The 19,684-nt window shown below is 38.3% G+C and overlaps 2 protein-coding genes across 11 annotated transcripts in view; one reads left to right on the top strand and one right to left on the bottom strand.

Moving 5' to 3' along the window:
* Positions 1-3,718, bottom strand: part of LOC124121978 — a 31,771-nt gene extending 28,053 nt beyond the window's left edge. For all 7 annotated transcript variants that reach the window (XR_007219264.1, XR_007219265.1, XM_048388805.1 and 4 more), the window contains exons 1-2: positions 3,491-3,718; positions 1,064-1,162 (exon numbers count right to left, since the gene is read on the bottom strand). Coding sequence is in view for 5 of the 7 variants with exons in the window: in XM_048388805.1 (XP_048244762.1) it covers positions 1,064-1,160 (97 nt within the window). In the remaining 2 variants the exon portion in view is untranslated. The remainder of the gene's footprint in view (positions 1-1,063; positions 1,163-3,490) is intronic.
* Positions 3,491-19,684, top strand: part of LOC124125673 — a 30,379-nt gene continuing 14,185 nt past the window's right edge. Inside the window, exons 1-2 of one of the 4 annotated variants that reach the window (XM_048388810.1) lie at positions 3,491-3,620; positions 17,368-17,455. In XM_048388810.1, coding sequence (XP_048244767.1) covers positions 17,374-17,455 — 82 coding nt within the window. In that variant the 5' untranslated portion in view covers positions 3,491-3,620; positions 17,368-17,373. Of the gene's footprint in view, positions 3,621-3,763; positions 3,895-4,274; positions 4,411-14,044; positions 14,100-17,367; positions 17,456-19,684 lie in introns of those variants that run through there. The other 3 variants (XM_048388808.1, XM_048388809.1, XM_048388811.1) reach the window with 3 other exon arrangements.

The raw sequence follows: 19,684 nt of genomic DNA, 5'->3' as shown, positions 1-19,684 counted from the left end.
TGAAATCCTTCAGTGTTAGAAACTAACATTTTTGGTCCACTAGTCCTTATAATGATAACATATAGCAATATCCTTAAATATGGCAAATATCTACTAGTCCTCATGATACCTTCACTATTGGGCAGTTTGGCAAGGACTACAGGACAAGGGCCAATTTCTAACCCTGCCCTTACTATAGGACCAACCATTTGATATTCTGGGGTGGTGGTTGGGCCTTGGGTTTGATCTGTAACCCCCTCCCCCGCCCCCTCCCTCCCCAAAATACAAAATTGTCCCTGTAAATGCTTGGAAAAAAATCTATGCTTTAGTCTCTTGGAAAAAAAAGAAGAAGGAAATTGTTTGAAACCAAAATTACATTGTTACAATGTTTTAACAAAAAATAATACTTGTCTAATTGTTTCAATTAAAAAGATACCTGGCTTTGCAGCTGGAGCTGAGAAAATATCTAGTCTCAATACAAAATCTGTGAAGATCCTGCTATACAGGATTTGGTGGTCAGGCCCACTGACTTGGATGACTTGTATCCCAATTGCATAGATTGATGCATGTCATGATGTCAATCACTGGATTGTCTGGTCCAGACACTATTATTTACAGACCCCCATCATATAGCTGGAATAGTGCTGAGTGTGGCATTAAACAACAAACAAACAAACAAGATATTATATTGACTCTCAGTGAGCATAGTTTCTGGTTCTATAGCTTGGTGCATAGTGCGTCATACAGACCCTGAAACAAATATATCCAATATATCCCAAGCAAGTCTATAATAGTTGGCAAGTCTAGATTACTGCAGGTTCTGAGGACAGTCTCCTGACTCCCTTTTATTTTATCATGTTAAGATAATCTTACAACTGTTCTGAAAAAGATTTTCATTTCAAGACAAGATGGTAGTCTACTGGGTGCAGATATTTGGGGGGGGGGGGGCTAGTGGTTGAAGCGTTCGCTCGTCATGACTAAGACCTGGGTTCAGTTCCCACAATGTGTGAAGCCCATTTGTGGTGACCCTGTCGTACAATTGCTGGAATATTGCAAGAGGGGGTGTAAAACCATGCTCACTCACCTGACGTGTTAACAGTACCACTACACTTGGAGGATGTACAGTCTGCAGAAATACTCATTGATGGCAAGGTCAAGGCCAAAGCAAGAGTGAACCACATGCCTGAAAACAAACACACTAAATGTTAGTTATATTCCCCCGAGTAACATAAACAGATGATATCAGCTATATTCCCCCGAGTAACATAAACAGATGATATCAGCTATATTCCCCCGAGTAACATAAACAGATGATATCAGCTATATTTCCCCGAGTAACATAAACAGATGATATCAGCTATATTCCCCCCAGTAACATAAACAGATGATATCAGCTATATTCCCCCGAGTAACATAAACAGATGATATCAGTGATATTCCCCCGAGTAACATAAACAGATGATATCAGTGATATTCCCCTGAGCAACTTAAACAGATGATATCAGCTATATTCCCGCTGAATAACTTAAACAGATGATATCAGCTGTATTCCCGCCGAGTAACTTAAACAGATGATATCAGCTATATTCCCACCGAGTAACATAAACAGATGATATCAGCTATATTCCCCCGAGTAACATAAACAGATGATATCAGCTATATTCCCCCGAGTAACATAAACAGATGATACCAGCTCTATTCCCCCGAGCAACTTAAACAGATGATATCAGCTATATTCCCCCCAAATAACAAACACAGAAGATATCAGCTATATTCCCCCAGAATCGAGCCTCATGATTTCAATCACTGGAATGTCTGGTCCAGACTCGATTATTTACAGACCGCCGTCATATAGCTGAAATATTGCTGAGTGCCACTTTAAACAACAAACCAACCAACCAACCACACCAAGAAACAAACAAAACTAGGTACTGAATTTATCATCCATGCTTTTTCTGCTGGCAATCTCTTTCTATGACATTTCAGATAAATTCAAGTCAATGATACTACATATAGTGTTATTGCTCTCAAGGATTCGGATGCGTCTTACCGTTTGAAAAGCTGTACAAGCGCATTTTTATCCCCCCGGCATATAATGTGGGGGGATATAGCTATGGGCATGTATGTCCGTCCGTCCGTCCGTCCGTCTGAATCATTGCCGGAGCAGAACTCGAAAACCATTAAATATTTCTTCATCAAACTTTGCATTTATATTACTTAAGTGGTGAAGTTGTGCCTTTTGCTATTTTGGAATTTTTCCAATTTTTTCATTTTCCAATTTTCATGAAAGCATGCTGGACATAGGCTTACATTGTGAGTGATGTATGTTTCCGGAGCAGAACTCCGAAACTGTTAAAAATTTCTTCATCAAACTTTGCATTTATATCACTCAAGTGGTGAAGTTGTGCCTTTTGCTATTTAGGAATTTTAGAATTTTTTATTTTTTTTATGTTTCCATGGCAACAAGTTGGACTTAGGTTCTATAAGGGTGGTGTTCATTTCCAAAGTGTAACTCAAAAACCGTTAAATAATTTCTTACAAAACTTTGCATGTCTACCAGGCACATACTGAACTGGTGCCTTTTGCTATTTAGGAATGTTATTTTTTTATTTTTTTTACGTTTCATTTTGCAACAAGTTGGAATTAAGTTTTAATATAGGGTGGGTTCACTTATGGAGTATATAATTATAACAAACAAACTGTTAAATATTTCCTTGCCAAACATTGCAAGTCTATATATAAAGCACATACTGAACTGGTGCCATTTGATATTCAGGAGTTTTAGAAATGTATTTTAGAATTTCCATTGCAGCTATTTTGACATGGGCTAAGAGAAATGTTGGGTCAGTTACCTGGTTTGGGACCATAACGTGTTAAAATGGGCGGGGGATATAGATGACTTTGTTGACTATACGCTTGTTTAGTCATTGTTTCTTGTAATTTGTCATTTGTTTGCATAAAAAAAAACCCACAGAAACACACTTGTTTTACTTTCCATTTCATATGGATGCGACCATGGTGGATCTTTCGTGGGTAAACAATGTATGCTTCTTTAAGAACATTCAACTCTTGACTAATTACATACAGAATTGAACATTTACTTGTGGTTACTTTACAGACAGCTGCGGGGGGGGGGGGGGGGGGGGGGATATGTCATCTTTCTGATGACTCTTGTTTATCACTTGTCAAAACAGTAATTGGAGCACCTTTAGAATACAGCACCACATGCAATATCTCGAGAGGACGATTCTCTGGGGTTACATGTCATTAGTTTGAAAGCGTTTCTGGTGCTGAATTCTAAAGGTAGGCCCAGTAATTGAGAGATATGTGATAATGGATCACGACACTGCCAGCGACGCTCGCGGTGGCCTTGCCGTGTTCAATACTGCGCCAACCGTTATATCACTGATTACTGATTACAAGAAATCCACCTCGTGGGGGGTTTGGGGCAAGACGGGTGATTCCCCTCATTCTATATCACGTGAAAGGACACGCCGCGCGCCAATCTTACCTTTCGAGTTGCACCAATTCCCGCCAATCGACCACCAAGATTCAGGAACCAGCCAGAACAATCAGAAGTTCTGCTGCACCGTGTGTGACGTCCCCCTCGCCGCTGGTACCGCCGTTCACCATTCAGACAGGTGATTGTCCGATTGTGTGGACGAATTATCAAGAAATTCAGTCATATACTTTCCACATGCTTTGTGATCTACACATCAAATCTGAAATTTGACTTGAGATAGGTCGTCTGCTCCGCACATCGACAGCAGTCAGGCTTACTTCCGTGTTCGTACAGTCAGGAGTGTCATATGGGTCACGCCTGACTCACGGGAGGACTGTTACATATCCGCCTGTGGATGTTTTCTTACAATATCCGAGGCAGACAACACCTTCAGATTTCACGTAAAGACAAAGGTATGCTTTGACAATGTGTCGTTTTGTTTCAGAGTGCGTATATCTACCTGAAAATGACTCGCAAATTAAGCGCGTTGTTATCAATTCTAAAATGTTTCTCAACTTCACTTTAACGCAATAACGGCGACTTGTTGGCAATGCTTTAGTTAATGAACGGTGGGGCCGAACGGTGTAGATTAAATGCATATAATTTGCAGAAGCCGTGACAACTAAATTGGTATTGCGTCTTGGAATACAAGCTACAATCGCGTTGTAAATATGAAGGTAGATGTATATGGTGAGAGTTTTCTATCTTGGCGAATTCAAGTGCATCGAAAGAATACGTATCGCTGCTGTTTCAAGTAAACAACTCGGATAGTGTCGACAGTAGAGATATGGATCCGGTAGATTGTCGCCAGCACCCCAGTAGTGCTGTCAAGTAAACAACATTGATAGTGTCGACTGCAGCTTTCCTCGAGATTGTCTTGAAGTTGAACACCAGTGCAGTGGTCTTTGTGTGTAGGGACCAGATAACAGGTAGGCACCATCAGAGATTTTGTCAATATTTGCCAGCTTTGACATGTAAAGTCCGATATGGTGAGTGGTTTCCCAGTGCTTTGCCAACTCATTACTTAGTAATTAAGCATATGAGGTCAGCAGTCAACATCATCAATAGATTTTCATGTCTTTATATAGACAATCAGTAGATATATTAAACAGTGATCGGTTCAGCTGTCAAACCGAATACAGTGTCTGACAACACTGATACTGATGACAACTTATTGATAATTTTATCACAAGTCCAACCAGTCGAAACTATGGTCCATAATTAGCAAATTTGGAATCCATGATGTCTGTATTTCAATACTTTCACACTTGCAGTGTTGTTGCCCTTTAAGGGGACATTACGTCGATTGTTCTGTGTGTTTTTAAGTCATGCATGAAATAATTTTTGAATGTGATGTCACGCACCCGAATCAAATTTCAAAACAAAACTATAGAGCTCCACACAGTGAAGCCAACAACGCAAGTGCTGCGCAGAGTGTAGTCTTTGTATTTTATATTGGTAAATTGAAGAGAAAGCTTGTGTATTTTCCTTACGATTGAGTTACCAAAAATACTCATTTCCAGTTTGATTTGATTAGAAGCCAGTGTTTATCAAAGCCTAGATTACGATATAAATATACCTCGGTCGAATGAAGCCAAATCACTCGCCAACCCAGGGTTCCTTGCGGCCAGCCAGTAAAAATATCAATTGCTCAATAAGCTATCTGGAGCTCTGTTTAATTTACTAAAGAAGTGTTATCCCAAACATAATATTTCTTACATTTGACCACTTTTTGAAAGGCATTGTGTTTTCTTTTGTGGAAGCCTCAGTGGCTGAGTGGGTTAGATCGCTGACTTTGAGGGCTGGCGATTAGGTGCCTCACTCTGGCAGTGTAGGTTCAAATCCCGGATGGGACTCAACCCCCCAAATTACAAGAATTTGTACTTCACTGTGGAAGTGTGATCCCAAATATAACATTTGTTACGTTTGACCACTTTCAAGATGGCATTGTGTATTCATGGATCAGTCATACCAGTGGTTGATATTATGAACAACTCCCTACCAAGGCGCCGACTCTGACCATCCAATCCCTTTAGTTACTTAGGTTACTGGAGACCTACCCATAATCACAGAAATTATGAAAGTATATAATATATTTAATTATGAAAATTAACTTCATGTTTACTGTTATTTACTCGCTATATTTTAGACTGAGACACCAGTTTACCAATGAAAAATGTGAATGTTAACTTAATGGCACCTGAGTTGTGGCTTTTCTCCCACATCAACTGCCTGTATTGCAAAAATAAATAAACAAAAATAGATAGCAGAGCTCCAGATAAGCTGCGTATCTGCGTAAAATACGCATCAGAAATGCATAAATACGCAGTAAAATATAATCGAAGCGTATCAAATATGCAACAAACATTACAGATACGCTACAAAAATAAAACTTGTGCGTATCATCAAAATATTGTGAAGTAACCCTGCGTATTCGTTTAGCAAATCAGCAACTTATTTTGAAATTATAAACGGGCATTCTGTCAACCTTGCAAACTCCATGATGACAGTTACATCATGATCATTTGCCATCACACTTTCTTGTGGAAGTATTCTTGTGGAAATTTGAATACCCAGATAGAATTACTGATACCCAATGATTTTAAAATGCATGGGTAAAATACCCACAACACGACAAGCTTATCTGGAGCTCTGATTAATGGCATCCGAGTTGTGGCTTCCCTCCCAAACAGCTGCCTGTATTGCTAACTGACTCCTTAAAAATAGGAAGTGTCTCTCTACTCTGTATGTCTTAATCAGAATGGGGGGCACGGGTGGCCCAGTTGTCTAAGGCGCCGCGATTCCCTGTGCAGAGTTGCGTCCCTTGGGCACGCCAGAAACCTATGATTGTGGGTTTGAATCCCGGTTCACCCTGATTATGTTTCTAGGTTTGTCAGCACCATACCCGTGCTCGTGGGTTTCACCGAAGTAGTAAACGTCTGAGACCTGCATCACTTCGGGCTTTCCTCCCACATTAAGCTGACACGCCATGATATAACTGGAATACTGTTAAAAGCGGCGTTAAACCCAACTCACTCACTCACTTAATCAGAATGACAGAACAGATTGAAGCTGTAAATTGTTGCATCTTGACTTTCAGTATTTGTGGGTTTGGGTGATTTAGTGGGCAGTTCTTTGTTTTAGAGTGCCATTAAAGACATAATGGTAGGGTTGAAATAAGTTATTAGTATCTGAATGGTGACTTTAGAAATTTCTTAACAAAAATACCTGTGTCAGTGTGTATTGTATGAAGCAAGGGATCTGTAGTCTCCTTCAACTGGACAGGTAAGGTGAATTGGGGTTAACGTCGCGTCCTAGATCATTGCACGTATATAGCTACGTGCATGTGTGTGTGTGTGTGTGTGTGTGTGTGTGTGGCTGCTTGTACTAGTCCGGACTGATGCCAATTTACAGTGCTAGCTGACTGAGATACCATGCTGCAGTTTAACATGAATATCCCACTCAGACACAGTATACTGACTCCGAGCCGACCAGTCCTTGTTTTAGTCCCTTAATGCCGAACGTCAGACAGGGTATCAACAAGCACCATCTTTTAACGTCTTTTGGTATGACGCATCTGGGGACCAAACCCCGGAGGTTCCGCTCTCTGGGCAGACGCTCTATCCACTAGACCACGGAGGCGGTCTTTAACTGGACAGGAAATATAGACGATGAATATAGGGATACACATAATACACTGTAGTATTCACAAAGAAACCTGGGGATTCAGAAATTGAAAACAGTGTTATCAATCGCAATGAAAAGGAAAGGGCAGACTTTCTAAACTACACGACCCGTGAAGATTCCGGGGTAGAATAGGTCTTCAGCAACCCATACTTGCCGTAAAAGGCGACTATGCTTGTCGTAAAAAGCGACTAACGGGATCGGGTGGTCAGGCTCGCTGACTTGGTTGATACATGTCATCGATTCCAAATGCGTGGATCGATGCTCATGATATTAATCACTGGATTGTCTGGTCCAGACTCGATTATTTACAGACCGCCGTCATATAGCTGTAATATTGCTGAGTGAGGCGTTAAACAACAAACCAACCGATCTAAACTACTCTACCGTTTGTTATTATCAATCGCATGGTGAAATGACATTGATGTCAAAGGCATTCTTCCCGTTGGCACAATTTAATTCCAACAAACATATTTAAAGTTTTTGTAAAAGCACATAAATATCCTTGTCTAAACTGTATTGCATTTAATCGTGCATAAATTACATTGTCATCCCTAGTTTTATCCCTCCTGCTTACATAATGACTCTTTGTTTGTTTTATAAATATGAACAGCAGGCCCGTTCATGTAGCACGTGATTATTTGGTGATATTGCAGCGTATACCATAGTGTGTATGATGTATAAACACAGTTATTGTATGTACCAGTATGTGACAAGTGGAATTCACATATTACCCACATCACTGATTATATTCACCACATATATGATATTGCAGCGTATACCATAGTGTGTATATGTATAAACACAGTTATTGTATGTACCAGTATGTGACAAGTGGAATCTACATATTACCCACATCACTGATTATATTCACCACATATATGATATTGCAGCGTATACCATAGTGTGTTTGATGTATAAACACAGTTATTGTATGTACCAGTATGTGACAAGTGGAATCTGCATATTACCCACATCACTGATTATATTCACCACATATATGATATTGCAGCGTATACCATAGTGTGTATGATGTATAAACACAGTTATTGTATGTACCAGTATGTGACAAGTGGAATCTACATATTACCCACATCACTGATTATATTCACCACATATATGATATTGCAGCGTATACCATAGTGTGTATGATGTATAAACACAGTTATTGTATGTACCAGTATGTGACAAGTGGAATCTACATATTACCCTCATCACTGATTATATTCACCACATATATGATATTGCAGCGTATACCATAGTGTGTATGATGTATAAACATAGTTATTGTATGTACCAGTATGTGACAAGTGGAATTCACATATTACCCACATCACTGATTATATTCACCACATATATGATATTGCAGCGTATACCATAGTGTGTATATGTATAAACACAGTTATTGTATGTACCAGTATGTGACAAGTGGAATCTACATATTACCCACATCACTGATATTATTCACCACATATATGATATTGCAGCGTATACCATAGTGTGTATGTATAAACACAGTTATTGTATGTACCAGTATGTGACAAGTGGAATCTACATATTACCCACATCACTGATTATATTCACCACATATATGATATTGCAGCGTATACCATAGTGTATATGTATAAACACAGTTATTGTATGTACCAGTATGTGACAAGTGGAATCTACATATTACCCACATCACTGATTATATTCACCACATATATGATATTGCAGCGTATACCATAGTGTGTATATGTATAAACACAGTTATTGTATGTACCAGTATGTGACAAGTGGAATCTACATATTACCCACATCACTGATTATATTCACCACATATATGATATTGCAGCGTATACCATAGTGTGTATGATGTATAAACACAGTTATTGTATGTACCAGTATGTGACAAGTGGAATCTACATATTGCCCACATCACTGATTATATTCACCACATATATGATATTGCAGCGTGTACCATAGTGTGTATGATGTATAAACACAGTTATTGTATGTACCAGTATGTGACAAGTGGAATCTACATATTACCCACATCACTGATTATATTCACCACGTATATGATATTGCAGCGTATACCATAGTGTGTATGTATAAACACAGTTATTGTATGTACCAGTATGTGACAAGTGGAATCTACATATTACCCACATCACTGATTATATTCACCACATATATGATATTGCAGCGTATACCATAGTGTATATGTATAAACACAGTTATTGTATGTACCAGTATTTGACAAGTGGAATCACATATTATCCACATCACTGATTATATTCACCACATATATGATATTGCAGCGTATACCATAGTGTATATGTATAAACACAGTTATTGTATGTACCAGTATTTGACAAGTGGAATCACATATTATCCACATCACTGATTATATTCACCACATATATGATATTGCAGCGTATACCATAGTGTGTGCAATGTATTAACACAGTTATTGTATGTACCAGTATGTGACAAGTGGAATCTACATATTACCCTCATCACTGATTATATTCACCACATATATGATATTGCAGCGTATACCATAGTGTGTATGTATAAACACAGTTATTGTATGTACCAGTATGTGACAAGTGGAATTCACACAGTTACCTTCATCACTGATTATATTCACCACGTAAATGAACAATGGTACACTTTGTTTCATGCAAGACGCGCCACTATGTGAGGTATTGTTTCAACTATTTCCTGAGGAGTGAGAGCCTAGCATCCTGTTGTGCAGATGCTGTAACCACAGTCATGTGTAAAGGGCATCCCCATGCATTGTATAATGTGTTGTGTTGGAATGATGTATCATTAGATTGAACTAGGTCCAAGAACTGAAAAATGGTATGTTGTCAGTGAAGCCTGTTGTTCATATTTGTTTTGTTTGTTCTTCTGTCCTTCCGTCGGAGCTTTTGTACGGCCCTTATCTTTTTAACCATGCACCCTTGCTTCACCAAACTTGCCAGACACATTCACCACAATGAGTACTTGTGCCTTTTGCTAGTTTGAAGATTCTGAATTTTTATATTTTTGCCGTTTCCATGGAAACATTAGAAACTTAAACTTTTAGGGTGGGTGTTTTGTACGGCCTATATCTTTTTAACCATGCACCCTAGCTTCACCAAACTTGCTAGACACATTCACCACAATGAGTACTTGTGCCTTTTGCTAGTTTGAAGATTCTGAATTTTTATATTTTTGCCGTTTCCATGGAAACATTAGAAACTTAAACTTTTAGGGTGGGTGTTTTGTACGGCCCTTATCTTTTTAACCATGCACCCTTGCTTCACCAAACTTGCCAGACACATTCACCACAATGAGTACTTGTGCCTTTTGCTAGTTTGAAGATTCTGAATTTTTATATTTTTGCCGTTTCCATGGAAACATTAGAAACTTAAACTTTAGGGTGGGTGTTTTGTACGGCCCTTATCTTTTTAACTATGCACCCTAGCTTCACCAAACTTTCTACACACATTAACCATAATGAGTACTTGTGCCTTTTGCTAGTTTGAAGATTCTGAATTTTTATATTTTTGCTGTTTCCATGAAAACATTAGAAACTTAAACTTTAGGGTGGGTGTTTTGTACGGCCCTTATCTTTTTAACCATGCACCCTAGCTTCACCAAACTTTCTACACACATTAACCATAATGAGTACTTGTGCCTTTTGCTAGTTTGAAGATTCTGAATTTTTATATTTTTGCTGTTTCCATGGAAACATTAGAAACTTAAACTTTAGGGTGGGTGTTTTGTACGGCCCTTATCTTTTTAACCATGCACCCTAGCTTCACCAAACTTTCTACACACATTAACCATAATGAGTACTTGTGCCTTTTGCTAGTTTGAAGATTCTGAATTTTTATATTTTTGCCGTTTCCATGGAAACATTAGAAACTTAAACTTTTAGGGTGGGTGTTTTGTACGGCCCTTATCTTTTTAACCATGCACCCTAGCTTCACCAAACTTGCTAGACACATTCACCACAATGAGTACTTGTGCCTTTTGCTAGTTTGAAGATTCTGAATTTTTATATTTTTGCCGTTTCCATGGAAACATTAGAAACTTAAACTTTTAGGGTGGGTGTTTTGTACGGCCCTTATCCTTTAACTATGCACCCTAGCTTCACCAAACTTGCTAGACACATTCACCACAATGAGTACTTGTGCCTTTTGCTAGTTTGAAGATTCTGAATTTTTATATTTTTGCCGTTTCCATGGAAACATTAGAAACTTAAACTTTAGGGTGGGTGTTTTGTACGGCCCTTATCTTTTTAACTATGCACCCTAGCTTCACCAAACTTTCTACACACATTAACCATAATGAGTACTTGTGCCTTTTGCTAGTTTGAAGATTCTGAATTTTTATATTTTTGCTGTTTCCATGAAAACATTAGAAACTTAAACTTTAGGGTGGGTGTTTTGTACGGCCCTTATCTTTTTAACCATGCACCCTAGCTTCACCAAACTTTCTACACACATTAACCATAATGAGTACTTGTGCCTTTTGCTAGTTTGAAGATTCTGAATTTTTATATTTTTGCTGTTTCCATGGAAACATTAGAAACTTAAACTTTAGGGTGGGTGTTTTGTACGGCCCTTATCTTTTTAACCATGCACCCTAGCTTCACCAAACTTTCTACACACATTAACCATAATGAGTACTTGTGCCTTTTGCTAGTTTGAAGATTCTGAATTTTTATATTTTTGCTGTTTCCATGGAAACATTAGAAACTTAAACTTTTAGGGTGGGTGTTTTGTACGGCCCTTACCTTTTTAACCATGCACCCTAGCTTCACCAAACTTGCTAGACACATTCACCACAATGAGTACTTGTGCCTTTTGCTAGTTTGAAGATTCTGAATTTTTATATTTTTGCCGTTTCCATGGAAACATTAGAAACTTAAACTTTTAGGGTGGGTGTTTTGTACGGCCCTTATCTTTTTAACCATGCACCCTAGCTTCACCAAACTTGCTAGACACATTCACCACAATGAGTACTTGTGCCTTTTGCTAGTTTGAAGATTCTGAATATTTATATTTTTGCCGTTTCCATGGAAACATTAGAAACTTAAACTTTTAGGGTGGGTGTTTTGTACGGCCCTTATCTTTTTAACCATGCACCCTAGCTTCACCAAACTTGCTAGACACATTCACCACAATGAGTACTTGTGCCTTTTGCTAGTTTGAAGATTCTGAATTTTTATATTTTTGCTGTTTCCATGGAAACATTAGAAACTTAAACTTTTAGGGTGGGTGTTTTGTACGGCCCTTATCTTTTTAACCATGCACCCTAGCTTCACCAAACTTGCTAGACACATTCACCACAATGAGTACTTGTGCCTTTTGCTAGTTTGAAGATTCTGAATATTTATATTTTTGCCGTTTCCATGGAAACATTAGAAACTTAAACTTTTAGGGTGGGTGTTTTGTACGGCCTATATCTTTTTAACTATGCACCCTAGCTTCACCAAACTTTCTACACACATTAACCATAATGAGTACTTGTGCCTTTTGCTAGTTTGAAGATTCTGAATATTTATATTTTTGCCGTTTCCATGGAAACATTAGAAACTTAAACTTTTAGGGTGGGTGTTTTGTACGGCCCTTATCTTTTTAACCATGCACCCTAGCTTCACCAAACTTGCTAGACACATTCACCACAATGAGTACTTGTGCCTTTTGCTAGTTTGAAGATTCTGAATTTTTATATTTTTGCCGTTTCCATGGAAACATTAGAAACTTAAACTTTTAGGGTGGGTGTTTTGTACGGCCCTTATCTTTTTAACCATGCACCCTAGCTTCACCAAACTTGCTAGACACATTCACCACAATGAGTACTTGTGCCTTTTGCTAGTTTGAAGATTCTGAATTTTTATATTTTTGCCGTTTCCATAGAAACATTAAGAAACATCAAGAATGTATGTTGTGCTAAGCATTGATTATCCCACACTAGATTAAAATATATTTGCAAAAACATGTGTTCATTTCAAACATAATGGGGTTACAAAGGAAAGGGCAGTTCCTCTGACTTAAAGCAACAGGTATATTTCATTAATTAACAAACTATTTACTGTTTGTTGTTGACCAGCGGGGATAAAGGGGGTATGCTCACTTCTTTCTTGTTTTAGTGTGCCATTAAAATCGTAATGTCATGGTTAAAATAAGTTCCTAGTCTGGACCAGACAATCCAGTGATTGAAATGAGCATTGATCTATGCAATTGGGATATGATGACATGCATCAACCAAGTCAGTGAAACTGACCACCCGATCCTGTTAGTTGACTCTTAGAAAACATAGTCGTCGTTTATGACAAGCATGGGTTGCTGAGACCTATTCTACCCCGGATCTTGACAGGGGGGACAAGCATGGGTTGCTGAAGACCTATTCTACCCCGGATCTTCACGGGGGAGACAAGCATGGGTTGCTGAAGACCAATTCTAACCCAGATCTGCATGAAGGAGACAAGCATGGGTTGCTGAAGACCTATTCTACCCCGGATCTTCACAGGGGAGACAAGCATGGGTTTCTGAAGACCTATTCTAACCCGGATCATCCCGGGTATCACAAACATTCTACCCTTATGAGGAAAATAAATGCCTTGTAACACATCCTCTATTTGTTCCGGGTAGACCTGTTCTGCTGTTGAAAAGCAATGTGAGGTAAAAGCAAGCATTTTTATATGCAAGGCTGATACCATTGTATCATGACAATATACTGTCACAAGTTCTCAGTGTTAAAGCACAGCCGGATATCACACTGAAATGTATGTGTGACTAATCAGGCATGATACACTGATAGATCTGTCAACAACAGCCCTGTACTGTACGTCGTATATTTACCAGGATATTTATACATACTGTAATCCCGGAAAGTTTTGCGCCATGAAATTGTTGCGAGTGGCTAACAATAGTCTTCACGGTGTCTGGTAAGTTTTGCAACATCCTGTCAAGATTACCATTGACTAATATACTGTAATACTGAATGTAATATTGACGGTAATGAGGGTAAGTACTGTAAGACTGTTATGACTTTACTTCTTCGGAAAATAGGAAAATAAATTTTTCAACTTAAGTACGAAGTAGAGAATTTATGGATGTCAACCTCTTTATAACGAGGAACACAACTTTTTGGAGTATATTCTTACTCCTTCATCAGGTGAGTGAATGAATGCTATGATGTGTGTTTGTTAGTTGTTTAACGCCGCACTCAGCAACATTCCAGGTCTCAAGAGATAGGTACAAAATGTCCGATTGGGCATTTTTTTTACCATAGCACTGGCAAAACGTATTTAGATACATGTTTTTAACAATCTGGTCATGCATACACTGAAGTTGGCTTAAGTTATATCTTTGTTCAACCATGAAATGTCAGAAGGAATGGGTGCATAGTTAGAAAGAAATGCGAACATTTGTGACTTGTAGTGTAACCATAGAATTCTAGATAATTTAAACAACATGTCACGTGACCAACCACAGGTCCGGGTAGTCCTGTGGGTACCCGGGTCCTACTCAGTACCCACCTGACCCGGGTACCCGAGTTACCCATACCAGCCCTACTAGGGAGCTCTTATGAGAAAGACTCCCTCATTGAGGGAAAGATTTTCGATGGATGAGCCATATCTTGGAGTTCCAGATAACTTTTTGAGCAATTGAGTTTTTACTCGAAGGATTTCTGTCTTAATTGGGTTGATACAGTTTTCATTATTTTTTCACTCATCGATTCATCACTAAATAGGGTTTTTCCCAAAATGAGTAAACATTTTGAGATTAAAAAAAAATTAAATAATGTTTCAGATATATATAATGGTTCAAAATATAGGCTTGACTCGGAAATTAAATTAACTCTAATTGTGTTTCAGAAATTAGTTCCGTTGTACACATGCTGAAAAAGCTTCATTGGGTATAATAAACCATATTTATGCATGCTGTTTTTATACATTTGAGTTTTTCATTGAATGCATGCGTTTCTGTATGTAATGAAAGTAATTGGGGATTGAATATTTTTTTTTTGGGGGGGGGGTATTTTACGGAAATACGTAGCTTCTATAGCTTTGCATATCTGCTTCATGAAACTATAATGAGTGTGTACCACTTGCAGTTTTCGCTATACTTTCTAGGGCTGCAACGATACACCTAGATCACGATACGACACGCATCTCGATACTTACTTCACGATTCGATACGTATCTCGATACGCTCCGATACTCATAGTGACAAGAGAAGACAAGAGATAAATGAATTAAACTCAGTTTATTAAAATGAAAGTGAATGAATGCTCATGAGTCATAAACTATATACTGTAATGAGTATTTAAAATTAATGATTCATCTGCCATTTCCATGAAAGTAACGGTCCTACATATTTGAGAGTTGTGACTAGATAGTAATGTCTATAAATGGGTGATGGCGGCGTATGTGTGTTGTCATGTTTGTCGTGCTGCCCGTGTATTTCAACCTTGTTTGACACATGCGACAGCACGTTTGATCTTTGCACATGTGTTTGATTCCATCTTCAAATGTTACTAGGAACCCGAAATGTTCCCAAACTACTGATTTGTGAGTCTCTGATGGTTTTTCCAGCAAAGGACGATCATCTGCTTTTTCCGACATGTTTGAGTTAGAGACCGCACAGCCAATCAGAAAGCTTGAACTGCTACTGATATACAATGCTAGCATAGCCGCTGTATTTTTGAAGACGTACGCATGTGTAGCGAAATTATATTTTCCCTACTTTTTATGACTTGGTTCGAATTTAAAATTAATTTAAAACACATTTAAAACGTATTAGTGATAAAAGTTTATTAAGAAAAAGGTATCATGAAAATTTGATACAGCACCTCACAAATCGCGCACCGTATCGTGTGGAGTGAATCGCAATGCATCGGTGTTTCGGGATGTAGTTTCAGCCCTAGTACTTTCTGCCCGAAAAGTTTTCAGATATCTTTGCTCCACTTTAGTGATAGTCCCTACGGTGACTGGTCCAAATTGTTCCATACGTACCAAAGTGCTATGCTTATGGTTCTTATCATTTTAAGTATATATTGGAAGCTGCAACTAAAATAACACCATATTGGAATATATTATTCCTGATAAAATAATAATTTCAGATACAATTTCTTCCAACCATTACATCAAAATTCTTTGAAGTTGTATCATTGGGTACGTTTTAACTGAATCATCGGTAGATTGGGAGGAAACGTGCACAGCTGATTGCTATATCCAACTTAGTTTACGAGAAAATACACATGGTAATCTTAATCTCTGCATATAAAACAATGCCTTGGAGAGCAGGAAATGCACCCTGAATGGTAAATCATCATGTCTAGTGATGTTTTATATCACATTTCATAATTTTATTGAAGTTTGTTATACCTGTTTATTCACCTGAATTCGCTGAAGGGATACGATGTGTAGCTATATTTCAATAATGATTCTTGTATAGCAATACACACCACAATATATTGTATGCTTTCTCTCATCTGTAATTTGTTATAAACCTGAATAAAAAGAACTCCCACGGCACATTTTTGTCAACTTATTATTTTGTTGGATGTTGCTATGGTAACAAAGCTTTAACGTTTTCCATCACAGGAAACAGTTGCTAATTTCAGAATTTCAGAATTTGAATTTGAATTGTCACGTGTGTAAACAAGATGAATATATTTTGAAAAACGCAATATACCGGTATTTTTACAAATGTATTGTGATCCGTAGTCATTAGTATTTCATATTAAAGAATACTGATATCATCGCACACCTCTACCCCACCTGATGAAATGTCTTTCACTGGAGGAGAGCGAAAGGTACGGGGTTCGATCCCCGGCCGCGTCATACCAAAAGATGTTAAGAGATGGTACCTGTTGTCACCCTGTCTGGCGCTCGGCATTAAGGGGCTAAAACAAGGACTGGTTGACTTGGAGTCAGTATACTGTGTCTGAGCGGGGTATTCATGTTAAACTGCGGCATGGTATCTCAGTGTGCTAGCACTATAAATTGGCATCAGTTCGGGCTAGTACAAGCAGCCACACACACACATACACGTGCATGCACGTCACTATATAAGTGCAATAATCTTGGTCGCGACGTTAAACCCACTTTTACCCCACCTCACCCCACCTCACCCCACCTCACCTCACCTCACCTCACCTCACCTCACCTCACCTCAGTGCTTTAATGACTGTTTCTTGGTTGCCAGGTGGTGATGGAAGGTCTGCTACAGTGGCTGCTCATCTGGGCGTTGTTGATGGTCGACCCTGTCACCTGCATCTGTGTCAAGGATTCAGGTACCACTTTGTTATTGCTGCAGATGTATACAATCAAGTCTCTGTGTGAGAAGTGTCATGTTGAGGCCATAACACATTACCGTATTCGACGTAATAAGCGCCCAGGGCGCTCTTAAAATTAGAAATAGGGGGCTCTTATTAGAATGTCATTTTGGTGGAAAAAAGATGAGTCGAAAGATAAATTTCGTGGTTTATGCTGACAGCCTGAAATGTTTATATACGACAGATATATTTTTCCAGAATTAAATGCATATAAGGGTGCATATAACACACGAGTGCATATTATACGCGAATAAATAAGTATTGTGTACATTGATCAATCGGAAGGGGTGCTAATTGGGATTGTTCGCAAGCCAATATCTTAGCAAATGTCGCCGTGGGTGCTTAGAGCGGGGCGCTTATTACGTCGAATACGGTAATTGCTTGATTATCATCTGCCTTTTTGTCAATAGTGGGAGGAGGCTATTTACTTTCTATTTTTTATTTTCTATTAAAGTCATCAATGGATGACTGAAATAACAAAGATAATAAATAAACATAGATTTCAAAATTCAACAGTAGCAGTTGGATGTATCTGTGTAAAACCAATCTCATTAAAATCAGATCTTAGTTCCCGCTGATGCTAAACAAAGATCTGAGAACATCCCATTACGGGTCACGTCATACCGACCTTGCGCGAACTTTGACCGACCAATGGAATGACTGACATGAAGTCGACATTAGCCAATCAGAAGGCAGCTTACTCGTGCTTTACGGCACTAATTTCAAATTGGCGACTACGCTTCAAAACATATTTTGACAAATACTCAATTAAGAATTTGAAACCTGAACAAAAGAACATTCTGGAATGGCTAATAGATGGTCTAGATTGTGTGGATTCAGTCGTTTAGCCTGTAACTATCGTCCGGAATACCCCGTGTTAAAGTTTTCGACGTTGCATGATTAGAAATCACATTCCGACTGTCACTTTCATGATCTTGTAAGTGACGCTCTGATTGGTTGGATGAAAGGTCGTTCTGACATGACCCCTAATGGGATGTTCCGAGGGATGCAACTCTGCACTGTGAATTGTAGGGGTGACTATTGGCCTAGAATTCACTATTGCGATAACTATTGATATTGAAAGAAACTATTGCGATAACTATTGATATTGCAAGCAACCATTGTGATAAATATCGATAGTTTTCAGTGTATCATTTTAGATGAATTTTAGAGTTGGATTAAACCTTGGAACTGAAGTTTCCTTTGAATGTGATAACCATAACAACAAATAAAAAGTAAAGTTTGAGATATGACTGATTTTTTTGTTCTTTACCCTAATAATTTAAGAAAAAGTAACTTCCACATTACCATGTGTAAATTACTACCACTCATGATCAAAAGAAAAACAAATTTGTACAGCATTGCATGTATTTTATTGATATGGTAAATACAATCGAAACTATCGATATTCCTGATGAAATCGATGCTATTGATGGGAAACTGATTTAACAATCGATTTATTGACTTTAAGTGCTTACCAATTATTATGAGCAATATATCGATAGTTCAATTTATCGTGACACCCCTAATATGTTGTATATAGGCTTTCAACAAACTACAGTTATAATGAATGAATATAAATGTTCCCTTTGAGTTAGTTTAAACCATAGTTTTCTGTATTTTACAGTGTTTGAAGTTAAACATAAATGTCAAGGGGTCCTTTTCATAACCCTTATGTTAATAGGTCCCTAGATTAAAAAACCCGAAGGAGTATACCTCAACTGCCCCACAATCCCCTTAATCTGGAACACTTTTTTTCATAAACTGAAACTCATTGTCTGAACATGGGTTGTGGACTAGTTTGATCATGGTGTAACTTAAATCTTTATGATATGGTTTCTTGTTTATCTTCAAGTACACACAACACAACATATTCTATGGTTTCACAGGAATTCGACTTAATGAGTTGTTTCTGTTCTGAAATATCAAATTATTTGATTGGTGTGAATTGCGGCAAGAAAGGCAGGGTGATGAGGATGGCGCCATCCTCTTGCTGTGTCACTAAGGAGGTTAGTTCGCTCGTCACGCCGAAGACCCGGGTTCGATTCCCGACATGGGTACAATGTGTGAAGCCCATTTCTGGTGTCCCCCGCCGTGATATTGCTGGAATATTGCTAAAAGCGGCGTAAAACCATACTCACTCACTCACTAAGGAGGTTAAAATCATTAAAGTGAATTTTAGTTTGG

This window comes from Haliotis rufescens, unplaced genomic scaffold, assembly GCF_023055435.1.
Source record: "Haliotis rufescens isolate VD_foot unplaced genomic scaffold, xgHalRufe1.0.p SCAF_79, whole genome shotgun sequence".
In the NCBI taxonomy this organism is placed as follows: domain Eukaryota; kingdom Metazoa; phylum Mollusca; class Gastropoda; order Lepetellida; family Haliotidae; genus Haliotis; species Haliotis rufescens.
Note: the sequence above shows the minus strand (reverse complement) of the source record. Positions and strands in the feature narration are given on the sequence as shown.